Here is a 13,147-nt window from a genome sequence, read left to right as displayed (position 1 = left end):
TTACAACTCTATTGAACTGATTACTTACTTCTTCAATGACAACTTTCATTCCACTCTCGCCCTCTCACGTGACTATACAACACAATATTGTGAGTATAGTTCAGAAGTTCCAACAATAACATTAAAGACGCTTTAATCGGACTCCGGAGCGAGTTAGTTCAGACGCCGACTTGCCGATAACGACCTCTGGAAACTTTTAACAGCCTTCTTTATACTTTAATATAATAACGGATAGTTTTTAAGCGTCGATAATAGCCGGAGTTAAACCCTAGTCTTACAAATACAGTCGTTTCCATCTCGCGTTATGTTCGGTTTATAGAGACAGAGATTCTATCAAAATGCAGAAAATAAATTTTATTGCGCGGCGTATAATAAAATACTTTATAAAATTCGTTTCCAACGGTTTCAAAACAATATACGCTCCAAGGAACATTTGGCTCGGTTCGAGGAATTGAGAGACGGCATACATCACAGCTGAGAAAGACACTTTGTAAGAATCACTTAAGGTGGAGGATCCAAGAAACCTTTCTCTGACATGACGAATGGATGAGATCCAGATGCAGGAGCATGGACAGCGCTCAGAGCATGAGGCGGCGTTCGGTGGATAATAAAGACGAATTTAAAATACGATGAAATCATCATAAGTAGTGTAGCACTGGTCGTGGTGTCGCTGGTTCACCAAAATTTAATTCGTACCAAATGAAACAACAAACAGTAGGTACGTCGCTCGTCCGCCATTAGATTAGTAGAAACGAACCAGCGGACGGACAATACAGACATTAACAAATTAATCACTAATCGATCCATTAAGGCCCGGCTTACATTGGATATGTTACAAGTGGAGCGGGAGCGGGAGCGGCAGCGATACTAGTTACATCACTAGTGTTCACTTTGAATGTTACATTAAACGTATACAGCGTGGATTGAATCATCGCGCCTGTGATACCGGTCAGTGATTAGACACGCGGCTGGCACAATACGACAAAACACAATACAACGGTTATAACTACAGTCGTACAATGACAGTGATCACAAAACATTTGTTTGACATCCGCGTTCCTCGTTCCTCGTTTAAATTAACTAATTGATTTAGCGCGGCTTTACATTTCACGTTTCATTTATATTTACAAATATTCCATAACTCATAATCATAATGTCACTTCTCTGTTTTGTTGTGTGAACTGTGAATGTACAATTAATTAGAGATTTTTACAAACATTCTTTGAAAACTCCTGATTTATTTAGATGATTAATACAAAAAAAAATATAACATATTTTTTGGATAAATGAGAAACAGTAAGCTACTAGTTGTTTTTAACCAACAGAGTTTAACTACAGTGTTTAATTATTTGACATTTTCAAGATTTATGGATTTTATGTAAAGTTACGAAAAAAACTGCAAAAGATTTATTAAAAAAAGTATATACATTTTTTAATTCTTTGCTTTAGAATGTATGTTACAGACATCTCCACCACACCTGTCTTAATGAGTGCACAGATAATAATTACATTAATTTAAAGTAAAATTATATATTTTTGTAAGAACGTAGTGAATTAAGAGACTCTCACTGTGAAGACCTCATTGCTCCGTGTGTACATTGAAGTTTGTAATATACTGTATTTATACAGTTTCTTATCTTTTTCTAAGCATTACAAAATGTCATCTATAAATTTTGTAAGCGTCGTCTCAGTCCATAGAGGCGAAGTCTCGTTTGACGTAAACAACTTCCTTATAAATAGCCTTAACCAGTTGTAACGAGCGTACTCCAAAACGACTAGCTTTTTACACATTTTCGGTAGTTCCGTTTTTAAATGGCTAAATTGAATGTTTCACGCCAACTTGTAGGTACAATTTACATTAGCAAAGACAGATTTAAAAATAAATCATTTGCATGAATAAAAATTTGGTTGGGATTATAATGATGCAACGTGAACATTGAATAGTATGAATTAAGGTGTCGAGATAATCTCTTCCGGTACAGTCTGATGAGGAAACGTCGGTCAGCCGGGTAATCCGTGTGGAAATCGGCCCTCAATATCCGGATAATATCCCGCAAATAGAGCGAGCAAACGTCGGCACTCGGCTCGGTCGCAAACAGGCGCTCGACTCGTCGGTAAATAACGAGGCGGCAGTAATCGATTTACGTGTACATTATCTCCCGCGGAGAGATTTGTGTTTTGTTCTGTTCGTCCTCCGACCGCCGACGTGTCTACGTTTTCTTGGAACTCGCTACCGAACTCGGCACATTTGTTTCAAGAAGCGTTCGGCGTCCGCCGGCCCCGTCTAATCTTATATTTATGAAGACGCGAAACGCGATAGATGGTAGTTGTTTACTAAATGTGTTAAATTATACTTAAAATGAGAAACGTTAGCCGGACTAGTGTCGTCGGTTGAAATCGTTTTAAATGTATACCTTCCAAATAGTTGAGATATCTTATTATAATTTTATTGAATACATTTGTCTGAGGCGGGGGCCCGTCGGTCCTGAACAAACAGATCCAGTCTCAAGCCTCGGCCAATTACCCGGACAGGTAAAGACTGTGTGCTCAGCCGCTTTCGACAGCACTCGAGGCATTAACACCGATAAAAATAATATTTATTTTATATAAAAAAGAAACTTTTAATCTCAATTTAAAATCTTGTTTGACCATTTTTTATTCGTATTATTTTTACAATAGAATTAGAATCGCGACCGTTATCATCAATCAATTAAATCAGTCAAATCTTAAGAAATGAACCACCAATCACCACCAATCACTTCCACCACATAAAAACCCAACATAACATGAGTCGCCTCTTTGAAGTCGACATCTCTCCATATTATATTTGAACGCGAGGGACACAAAGAGCCTTATTATCGTCTTATTATTTTAATATTGTTGCAACACTCGAACAATAAACGGGCCCATATTATTTATAAGACACTAATGAGCGTGTAGGCACCTTACACAACAACAAACTTACATCTGCACTTCAAAGACGAACACGAACTCGATTCTAAATCTTATTTTGTTACGATAAGAACGGTCGCTGGATAATGCAAACGAATCGAATGATTGTGAACGATACAAAGGATTGACACGGGATGCATCTCGGCTGAAGAGGGGTTTTGAAAGAAAATAAATGCGTAATTATGGACAGCGAGAGGTTCGAGGAACGCGTGTGAGGCTGAGTGCTTTTGATTAGGTTATTGAACACTAGTTTATAATAATCAGTTATTGGAGATATTGGTCGGTAGGAATACAAACAGGCGCTATGTAGCACTTATAGGTAGGTAGGTACAATCAATTACATGCACCCTACACAATATAACGTCAACACCGATGGCAATGGGAACGAAGCTGTCCGTTATAATAATTGCGAGTGAATCAAGAAACATCTAGTTCACATAAATGCACAATTTCCGCTGCAATTGACCGTGTGACAGGTGTGACAGGTGTGACAGCAAGATGGCGGACACAATAAAATGGCCGCCATGTAATGATTCGCCTCTTAAACACAAATCACAGTGACTCAACATTCACGTGGCCTCTTTAACGTGCAATGCGTTTAACTTGTCTCATTCAATATTAATTATACATATTATTAAAACTTAACAATAACCACACTCGTAACACTCTTTGTCTGTTAGTTGAACGGAATCCACGAAAGCAGTTTGTCATCTTGTTTTATGAATAAACAAGACCGAAAATCAAAATGTCAGCTGACCCCCTAAAGGGCCTAAAGCAACACGTCTTTCACAATCGTTAATGCTTTTGACTTGTATTAAAACAGATGTAAGACAAGCAACACCAATTGGTCTAATATGACAATAACGAGGTGATTATGTTTGTCCAAGTGTTCCGGCCTACTGCCTACACTGTACGTCGAGCTGCAACGTGTGTGTGTGTGTGTGTTTGAATTCCTCCTGTCCGTCCACATTGTCTCCACATTGACAAATTACATCTTTATTTGTATATCGTTAGATTCCGTGTACGCAATCTACCGACGAACATATTTACATGCTAATGCTGCCATTGATTGTTTCTATCGATTATGAACTAAGTCCGAACATTAATTTAGTCGCCGTACTATTCAAATGCAGTGAACGTTTAATACCACAAAGCCGGTAATCCTCGTTAATGATATCAAAGGAGGGAAAAACGTGCGGACGCAAAGCCAAATATGATCTCACGAATATGATTGGAAGTTCTAATCTAGCGTCTTCAATTAAAAAAAGCATTCGAGTAATCGGATTGAGGGAGATGAATTCGTTTATGAATCAGTTTAAGTTTGGAGATTTGGGCTTTTGAATAACTCTGGATACGATATGATAAATATCTCGCATGCAGGAAACCTTCCTTTAATTTATTTTCATTCTCCTTGGCGCTCTCATTTTAATTCATCAAACAAACAGCATTCGTTGATTAGACGTCAATTGGCGTCCAGCAAATTACTGATATTATAGCTATTACAGGCCGATTGGGCAAACCGTTCGTCCGTTATAGCGATCGCTGAAATCGCTTATTCACGCTCGCTAGTTGCCTAGTTATAGCAGCTGCTGTGGAACTAAGTCATGAGCGACAGCGGTAACCAATATATATTATTTTAATCAAGAAAGTAATAGGGTCTTTGAGATATTTTAATCATAACAATTTTTTTGCTGGAACTTAGTTTTGGAACCCGACGGTTCCTCAGGAAAGTAGCTTCTTTGTTTTTCAAGTACTACGACTGTTTAGAAGAAAAAACTTCCTAATGTCCCATAACATAGTTTTCTCACCTGTGTCCCCTAACTCGGCCCACAATCAACGTGTCCATATTCCGTCGTCTTGTTTATCCTCGTGTCGGAAGTCTCGTTACCGCCATATTTTCATTACCACCCTCCATTGTGCCGTGTGACTTGCGCAAATTCCATATCAATTGAGTTAGACATTTCCTTTTCCACCGATCATGCAATCATTAACCCATAACTATTATTACAACGCTAACTATGATACGTTATATTTACTCGCCGTGAGTATCACTCGAACTTATTTGGACGATGTTATTAAATGAGTTCTGGCCTTAATAGTCTCGACCGTCTAACGCTCTACATGTCGTTTATAAAACTCTGTATAACAAAACGTCGTCGAACAGTCAATACAATTTTTAAGAAGATTTCATTTCAAATCTTATTACGTTAATACTTGGATTAGAGCAGGAAGGAGAGGAACAGAAGCTTGTTATTGAGTATAAACTCAACCGCTTGTATCGGTCAGAGGGAGGGCTCCCTCGAATAGCGTCGGATCACGGACGAGGGAGAATTATTATTAATTGGAACATTTGTTTCAAATTATAACAGTTTAAAAAGGCAATATCCGCAAGATACTAATAAGAAGCAGAGGTTTTATATTTTTGTATATTTTATTTGATAAAAGATGACCAATAAATATAAGCGGACCGATAAACTGAATAGCTCTAACTGATTGTCGTAACATATCAAGATAATGAGACTTACAGTGAAATTGCCCGACTTTCGGATGAAAGATAGAACTCAACACTTATATTTTAGCTATAATATAATTCTCTAAGAGAATTTTTGGAAACCGGCCATTCCACAACCTGCGAGTTAATAAAAGAAAGATTTAGAATGAAGATTTACCAGGTGTTGTGATGGTATCATAATGTAGAGAGTGCCTACAAACATACACTCTCATTGAACACATCAGAACAGACCACCTGGTCGAGGAGTCTGGAGTGATCGAGGTTATATGCAAGTTTAGGATTGTCCATGATATGGCCTGCCCTTCGCTGTAGGAACTCATGTGTTGTATCACTGTTACAGGTCCCTAACCAATGTTAAAAAGAGAAATAATTGTTGAAAAGAACCTGTTTTTGGTAATGGATCAAAATATATCCCCAAGTGCTTTTCCTCTCGCTCTGCTAGTTTTTAGAATATAGTAGAGTCTCCTCTCAGAATTACTAACGAACTCAATATTTAGAACATGCCGATTTCAAAAATACCAAAAGTGAAATGCAAACGAATAAATAAAAACCGATGCGGGATGCCATACATCCAGTTAAAACATTATTTTCGAACACGATATCTCTAAAATAATAAAAATATTATCAATACACTCCAGCTTTAACTTAAAAATAATTTAAGTAACTGTGTACTACTGAGTTACTCTGTAATCGATAACCAGAAAGCAGACCAGACGCAAGAGAGTCAAACAAACATTGATTAATGAGGATGCGTAGCATAACCTGCTGCAGAGAATGTGGAAGTCTTGGATCCTCAACAGAACCGACAACCAGGAAAAATTTCAAGGATTACAAAAAAATTCAAACTTATTTATAAAAAAATATATATAACTTACTATCCACATGACGTTACAGATAAGGAATAACTCGTAAGGTGTTGTTCACGTCTATACATCAGATATTCATTTAAATACTCTTTTGGTCTCAGTCTCTCGCCGGACATGACATTCCGTGAGTTGATTTAATATAATAGTTGTATAACGTTATATTCTCGACTGTCGTGAACCCTTTAACGATCAAGCAGGAGTTACACGGGTACAGGCCGGAACACGCCTCCCGAGCATAGTTAAAAGGCGATCGTCAATGTGTCGCCAGAAGCGCATATTAACTTATTAAGTAATCAAAATGTGTCCGACGCACCCTAAATTGAATAATAACCTGTTAAGAGCGTACGGGCGAGGCGTCCGTGCATCATTGTACCGCAAATTGCCGCCAAATTGGGAACAGACTCGATCGCAACTCTATTTAGCGAGGCCTGCACACGATTGGTCGGCACGCCCCCGAACACAACTACTACACTCAGAGACGGCGAAGAAATGAAATTATGCACTCCGTAAATAAGAAAGTCTTTGTGAGTTCAGTCGCCTTATTTAAACTGTCACCGGCCTGACTTGACTCCCTTTAATGAAGTCGCCGAGTTCTCGGGCGTTGTTAGCGGACTACTGACTGTGACCGTGAAGCGTCACAATCCTGGCTGCCGGAGGCCGGTCCATTCGTTTCATTTGTAACGGGTTAATCTATCAATCGAGTTCACCTTTTTTGCTTTTTTCCCAAAGTTTGTGACTTCATTACTCCACGAGCGTAGGGCCGTTAACAATACGGATTGCGTTTGGGCGCTTCTATCAGTGTAGGTCAGCTGCAGATATATGTGATGTTATGTACATATTATATTGAAAAAGCAAATTACATTGTTGAAATATCGAAATGTTGGTTATAAAACAATCTGCCTCACAGTTAATATTTAACAAACAAACATAGAAAACGTTAAGAGTGACGTACATTATGCGACAACAAATTTGGTTGAGTTAATCTAATCACATTACACAACGACGTCCCCCAAAACAAACAATATTAATCAATTACCATCACCATAGTGTTAATGTTTAATAGATCATAGCATGTTCTGGGGTCCGCGGGGTCCGATGGGGCCGGTTGGGGCCTCGGGGGACCTTCGATTGTTCTCTCATCCCTTTACTCTCAGATTAGATGCCGGGAAGTGCTACTCTCCCACTTAACACCGCTTACTGGAGATTTACTCTCAGCACTGGTTTGTTTAATTTATTTCGTAACTTTCAAGTGCTCAGCTGCTGTGGGTAGTCGGTCGACGTTCCTTTTAAATCAGTCAAGAGAGTTCAAAGTCTTAAAGTGACTTATCTAAGACATTAACGAGCCCCTGTCCGTTATAACGCGGCTTGTTTTGTTATAAAATGAGTCATTATCTAAGTCAATTCCGTTTCTCGATGCTCGTCGTGCGCTGCCACACTACGGCCACCCGACGAATTGTTTTGCGAGCGTTACAAATACGACCCTTATACTAATGCGTCCAGTCTACCGTGACCCGCCATTCCGTCGACACCTTACACGCTTTTCGAGCTGTCGGAGCTCAGACCCGGCTGGCTATTGTCACATACGAGTAATAAATTGTCGGGTAGAGTAATTCCCTCGCTCGGGAGCTACGGCCGCTACGACAGCTACGGTCGCTACGGGTTCCCTACGGCCGCTACGAACTCCACGCGTCATTAAAGCGGCCGAATGTGTTGCCAAATTAACAATTACAGGAGGCTCCCTGCTTCCATGTTAATCAGTAAACTCGTACAAAGCTATAAGTGCCAATTACATCCTGTCCTAGATGGATGAGGTATGTGAGCTATTTTAATTATCTGACTCCGTTCACATCGTTACATGTACTATTGTCAGACACAAGTTCCACTACATCCTATAACTGACTCATCCTTATCGTTGTCTCATGAAGCTCTCCGGAGATCTCCGGGGAGCTTTATAAAGACGATTGAATCGTTCAGTGTGACGAGCGCCGAGATTGTTATCTCATCAGTGGACAGAGGAGATCCAGCGATAATAGAGCCCGGTGTCAACACGGAGCAAGGAACAATCAATATAGTGGACCGCGGGATAGGATTAGGACACGGGATGAGGAGGCGGATTGGGATGGAAGGACACTGAACGAGATTGAAGAAATGTAAGAAGTAAAATATAAAAGGTAGCGACGACTAATCAATCGTTGTACAATTATGTTAAGTAACTGTTTACATTGAAATGTACCTACAGGAAAAATAACAGTTCTGCCATAAAAATGAATTATTACTTAGAATAAGTAATACAACCAAAAGGAGTAATAAAGAAGACCTAAGAAATATTGAACCTTAAAGCTTCTCTTGCATTATACTTTTTATAAAATACGAAGTTATATATCAACAATTATATATAAATTATATTATAATTTAAACGACGCATAATGCGAGGAGCGTAACGTTAAGGTAACGTGCCCACAGCAACATTGACACCTGAGCATGTGTAGAGTCGGGGGCGGCGGACACGAGGTAGTACGCTCAGGGTACAGGGTAACGGGTAGCGGGTAGAGGGTAGAGGGTACGGGGTAGCTGGTAGCGGTAGTCTGCGAGTATTGTAGGACGGAGTATTAATTTGCGCAGAGAGCTTGGATCGAGTTTAATTAACAAATTTAATTAGAAATTAACTGTTTGGTAGAGGCGGCTCGCTAGGGTTGAACAACGACAAATAAAGTTACAGTGGGTTCATTACGGAGGCCATCGCCGAGCATTTATTATGTTATAAAGAAAATGGTTACGGATTTTGTAGAGATTAATATATATAGTGACTGTACAGTGTGTGCAGTGTTAAGTTATAATGTAACGAGTGTTCAGTATAAAGTGAGTGCCAGCCCTGACAAGACACACAGGCTGCTCCCAAATTTTGAAAATTGATTCTGTCGGCATTGTGCTTCTAATTGGTTTGTTTTATATTCGTGGCGAGAGCGCGGTGTCTGTGCCGCTTTCAATTACCAATCGCTATTTGCGTTGTGAACCGCCTAGTATGAACCGCCGCGGACGTGGGCTCCATTCCACGCTTTTTAATTAAAAACTTTAACATTCACTTATCAGTTGACGTCCTCATTAACATTCGACTTATTTTCGTTATATTTGTCACTCGTGTGGAATATAAGTGACAATATTCACGGCACAAGCTAAAGATACAATTGACCCCACAGGTTTGGTTCCAAAACCGTCGAGCGAAGTGGCGGAAGACGGAGAAGTGTTGGGGACGGTCCACCATCATGGCAGAGTACGGGCTTTACGGGGCCATGGTGCGACACTCGCTGCCGCTACCGGAGACGATCCTCAAGAGCGCTAAAGAGAACGACAACGTGGCACCCTGGCTGCTCGGTGAGAAGCTTTCCTTACTTATCATAGATGCTGCTTCATGGACCAGCTCGCGCCACCTCTCACAATGCTTTGCATGATTTTATTTTGCTTTATACCCTTGTCATCTTCTTCTCATCTCTCCGCCTGCTGTTTCATTATCGATCAAATTTTGCTGTCATAATTTTAAGGTCATACGATTATTTCATCCTATTTTTTAAGACAAAGTGCTCTACATCCGTTTATTTTTAAACAGTTTAGTGAAAAGTCTACTTAATGAATTCAATACATAACATAGTTAGTAATCAGACAGTTAGTTTTAAACATAACTTTAATTAAACATAATTGTCTCATTAATGAAATTAACATTGTTCTTATCTCATTAGTCCTGAGTTCTGCCTATATCTGAAATAGATTTAGTTTCGTTTCTTAAAATAAACGTAACATCCTTATTAATTATCTCTCGCTCACTTGAAATTTGAAATTATTATTATTTATTTAAAGGAATTATTATTGAACAAATATCTCGTTGTATTTTTAATTCTTTTATGTCATTATAAGCCTGACGCTTATATCAAAGGCGACACAGGTCTTATCTAAGATCATTTTATACTCTTTAGTTTCGTTTTCGCTTCTTTATATATACTTTATTTTAGTTTCCGTCATCTATCATTGAAATGTTGTAGTAATCAGCTGAAGACTTCACTGCAACAGCTTGTTTCAAAACAGTTCCAAACATGCTTCATAAGAACAGCTCGCCTTTCATACACTATAGCTGACGTTGTGCTTTAATTTAGATACCCGTATGTGGATCTTAAATGTTCGGTGACTAACAGCGGTCTCTAAGAATCTCTTTGTTGTATTCGTACGAGTAGTTTTGCCGCGTTCTGTCACCTTCCTTATAAGTGGGTGTTCTCACGTGATGGTTTTGTTCAAGAGTCGAGAGGAGCGGGGCGCCCGTAGCGTCGGCCCGAATGCTCGCCGCCCGGTGAGTCTTTCATTCATTAAAGAACTAATTAGCCTCAGACTCGAACAAAATCAGCACCGCCTCTATCACAGTAACCCCTTATGTGGAAGGTGACTAGCTCTCATCATCAGAACAGCTCCATGTGTCACCAGCACCTCACTATCAAATGCTTCATTCGGAGTATGCCCGCGTCGAGGTCTCGCGTCGTCAACTAGAAAGACGTTCATTCAGATTCTCATATTGGTCGAGACCTTTTTTCCTCAGAGGGTCCGAAGACTTTTAAGTTATTGGACGGTAAAGAATTTCGTAAATAGTTTATAGGAACTAAAAGTTTTCAATGTATAAGACTCGTATTTAAAATAAAAATAATCAATATTTATCAATATTATATTCCGTATATAATTTAGTAAAACGTCCAATTTTGAACAGTCCTTTTTCTAAAACTCTTAAGAACCAATTGCATCTCGAGTTAAAATGATTATTAGTTAAGTAATGTATAAAAATGATCAGATTTGTAATGTTTATAATATTATTGAGATTAATGAAGCGTGCACCAAAACGAATTTGGTACTTGATTACAAAGCTGTGAGACGGTGAGCATGGCGGGATATAATGAAGAGGCTAATACAAAGGCTGTATGAACGCAAATCACGAGCCGGCGTACAGCCTCCCGGGGACGCATGCGCGGGGCGGGACAAGATGGCCGACAACCGACAACCGACAAACGACATCTAAACGAAACACTATTACATATTAATTATATACTCAGCACGAGAACACGAGCGCGGCCACTTCACTCCACCTCACTGTACGGAGTTCAGCTCAGTTGCACAATCATAACATTTGCTGTCGCTTCACGTCTCTCATTATATCCGATTGAAACCTTTTTATTCAATTACCGTTCTTTCTGATTTTATTTAGGTAATTCCTCTGGTTTATTAAGAACATTAACGTTGATAGATAGGAATTGTTGTGACAGAACGAACAGAACGAACAGAACGAACGTGAAGATCATCGTCGAAACAATTTATATTAATAATATTAATATTAATTGAAGCTTTTAATTTATCAATTCAATCTAAATATCTTGAACGGGTGCAAATATTCACTGCCTCTTCCGATGTTCAGAGTGTGGAGGACACGGGCCAGGGAGGTAGTTTAAGAGCCGGTTCAAGCAGCTTATACTAACGCTTTATAAAGAAAAAACGAAAAATTAAATAGTTAAAACATTGACACACATTTATTTAATGAAACTACAGAAGACAAAGACAAAAACTGTGCCTAGTGAAGTGAAGTGAGTCTCATGTTTACATTTAATCACACACACTCGAGTAGTTATATATTTCAATGACGATTCGCAACAAACAAACTATTATTTGAATACAGATCAATCATTACCGGCTCAGCACAAATCTCTTTTTATTTAGATTTTCTTTTCATATACCTATGTATTGATTTCAAAATATTTATGAAATAGATGGATAAAAATAAAAATCAGTTATTGATTATTATCAAATAAATAAAAATAATGTTGATTACTTCCTCATTTTAATATAATTGTCTGTCAATTTGTACAGACGATGTCAAAGTAATTTTTTGAGTTGTGTGATGTGTATTACTATAATGTAATCATGGGACAGACACAGCTGTAGCAGGCTTACAAGAAGCTGAACTAATTTGAACAACCTCTATTTGGATATATGTGGACGATACACAGACTATGACTTACAAGCCTGGGTTAAAGATGTAATGGAGAATATCGTTTTGTGATGTTCTAGCTCGGTTAAAGAAAAGTAACCTCACGACGAGGGTAGCGTCACTGATAACTGCAAACGAAGGATACAAAATACATTGACATTTTAAAATCTGTAAACGTTAGCAACATTTTCGATGACTTTCATCAAGCGAAGATATTTCTCAACAGTTGTTTTATTTTTATAAGGATTTTGTAACTTTTCTAAGTTATTTATTCTTGAGTCGTCTAAATCTGGTTCGTTTATATACCAAGCTCTATGAACTTTCTTCTCCACGAAGAAGTGGTAACAATTTAGATTTATTACGACGTGTTTATTTGATAATATTTAATATAAACTTGTTGTCGTTGTAAGAAGAATCAGACGTTCGTGATTTATATAACAATAATAGTTGATTTTATAGATTTGTTTTATTGAATTAATTTAACTAAGTTTTTTATTCCTTATACGAACCGGCCAAAGGAATGAAAGTTTTATAAGAATTTTTAAGTAAATTATTTTCATTTCTTAAAAATATAATACATTACTATGATTGATTTGTCACGGGACAATCACTTTAATCACAGATTATTACTTCTTATTCTAAAAACTTAGTTATTTGTATAATTCAAAATAAAATTTAAAAGCAACACAATAAAAGCCAGCACTATACAGCAGTAGGAGGTATTTATTAAGTCTGGTTTCAACTCGTTCCGTTCAACGTCACTACTTATATTTACAGAAAAAGTTTTGTTTCTGCGATATGATA

The 13,147-nt window shown here is 38.2% G+C and overlaps 1 protein-coding gene across 3 annotated transcripts in view; it reads left to right on the top strand.

Moving 5' to 3' along the window:
• The window catches only part of LOC116770693 (visual system homeobox 2-like), a 56,810-nt gene that overhangs the window by 37,599 nt on the left and 6,064 nt on the right, over positions 1–13,147 (top strand). For all 3 annotated transcript variants that reach the window (XM_061520881.1, XM_032662281.2, XM_032662280.2), the window contains one exon: positions 9,528–9,702. In XM_061520881.1, coding sequence (XP_061376865.1) covers positions 9,528–9,702 — 175 coding nt within the window. The remainder of the gene's footprint in view (positions 1–9,527; positions 9,703–13,147) is intronic.

Source organism: Danaus plexippus, chromosome 7, assembly GCF_018135715.1.
Source record: "Danaus plexippus chromosome 7, MEX_DaPlex, whole genome shotgun sequence".
In the NCBI taxonomy this organism is placed as follows: domain Eukaryota; kingdom Metazoa; phylum Arthropoda; class Insecta; order Lepidoptera; family Nymphalidae; genus Danaus; species Danaus plexippus.
The sequence above is the reverse complement of the archived record's forward strand: the minus strand, read 5'-3'. Positions and strand labels throughout refer to the sequence as shown.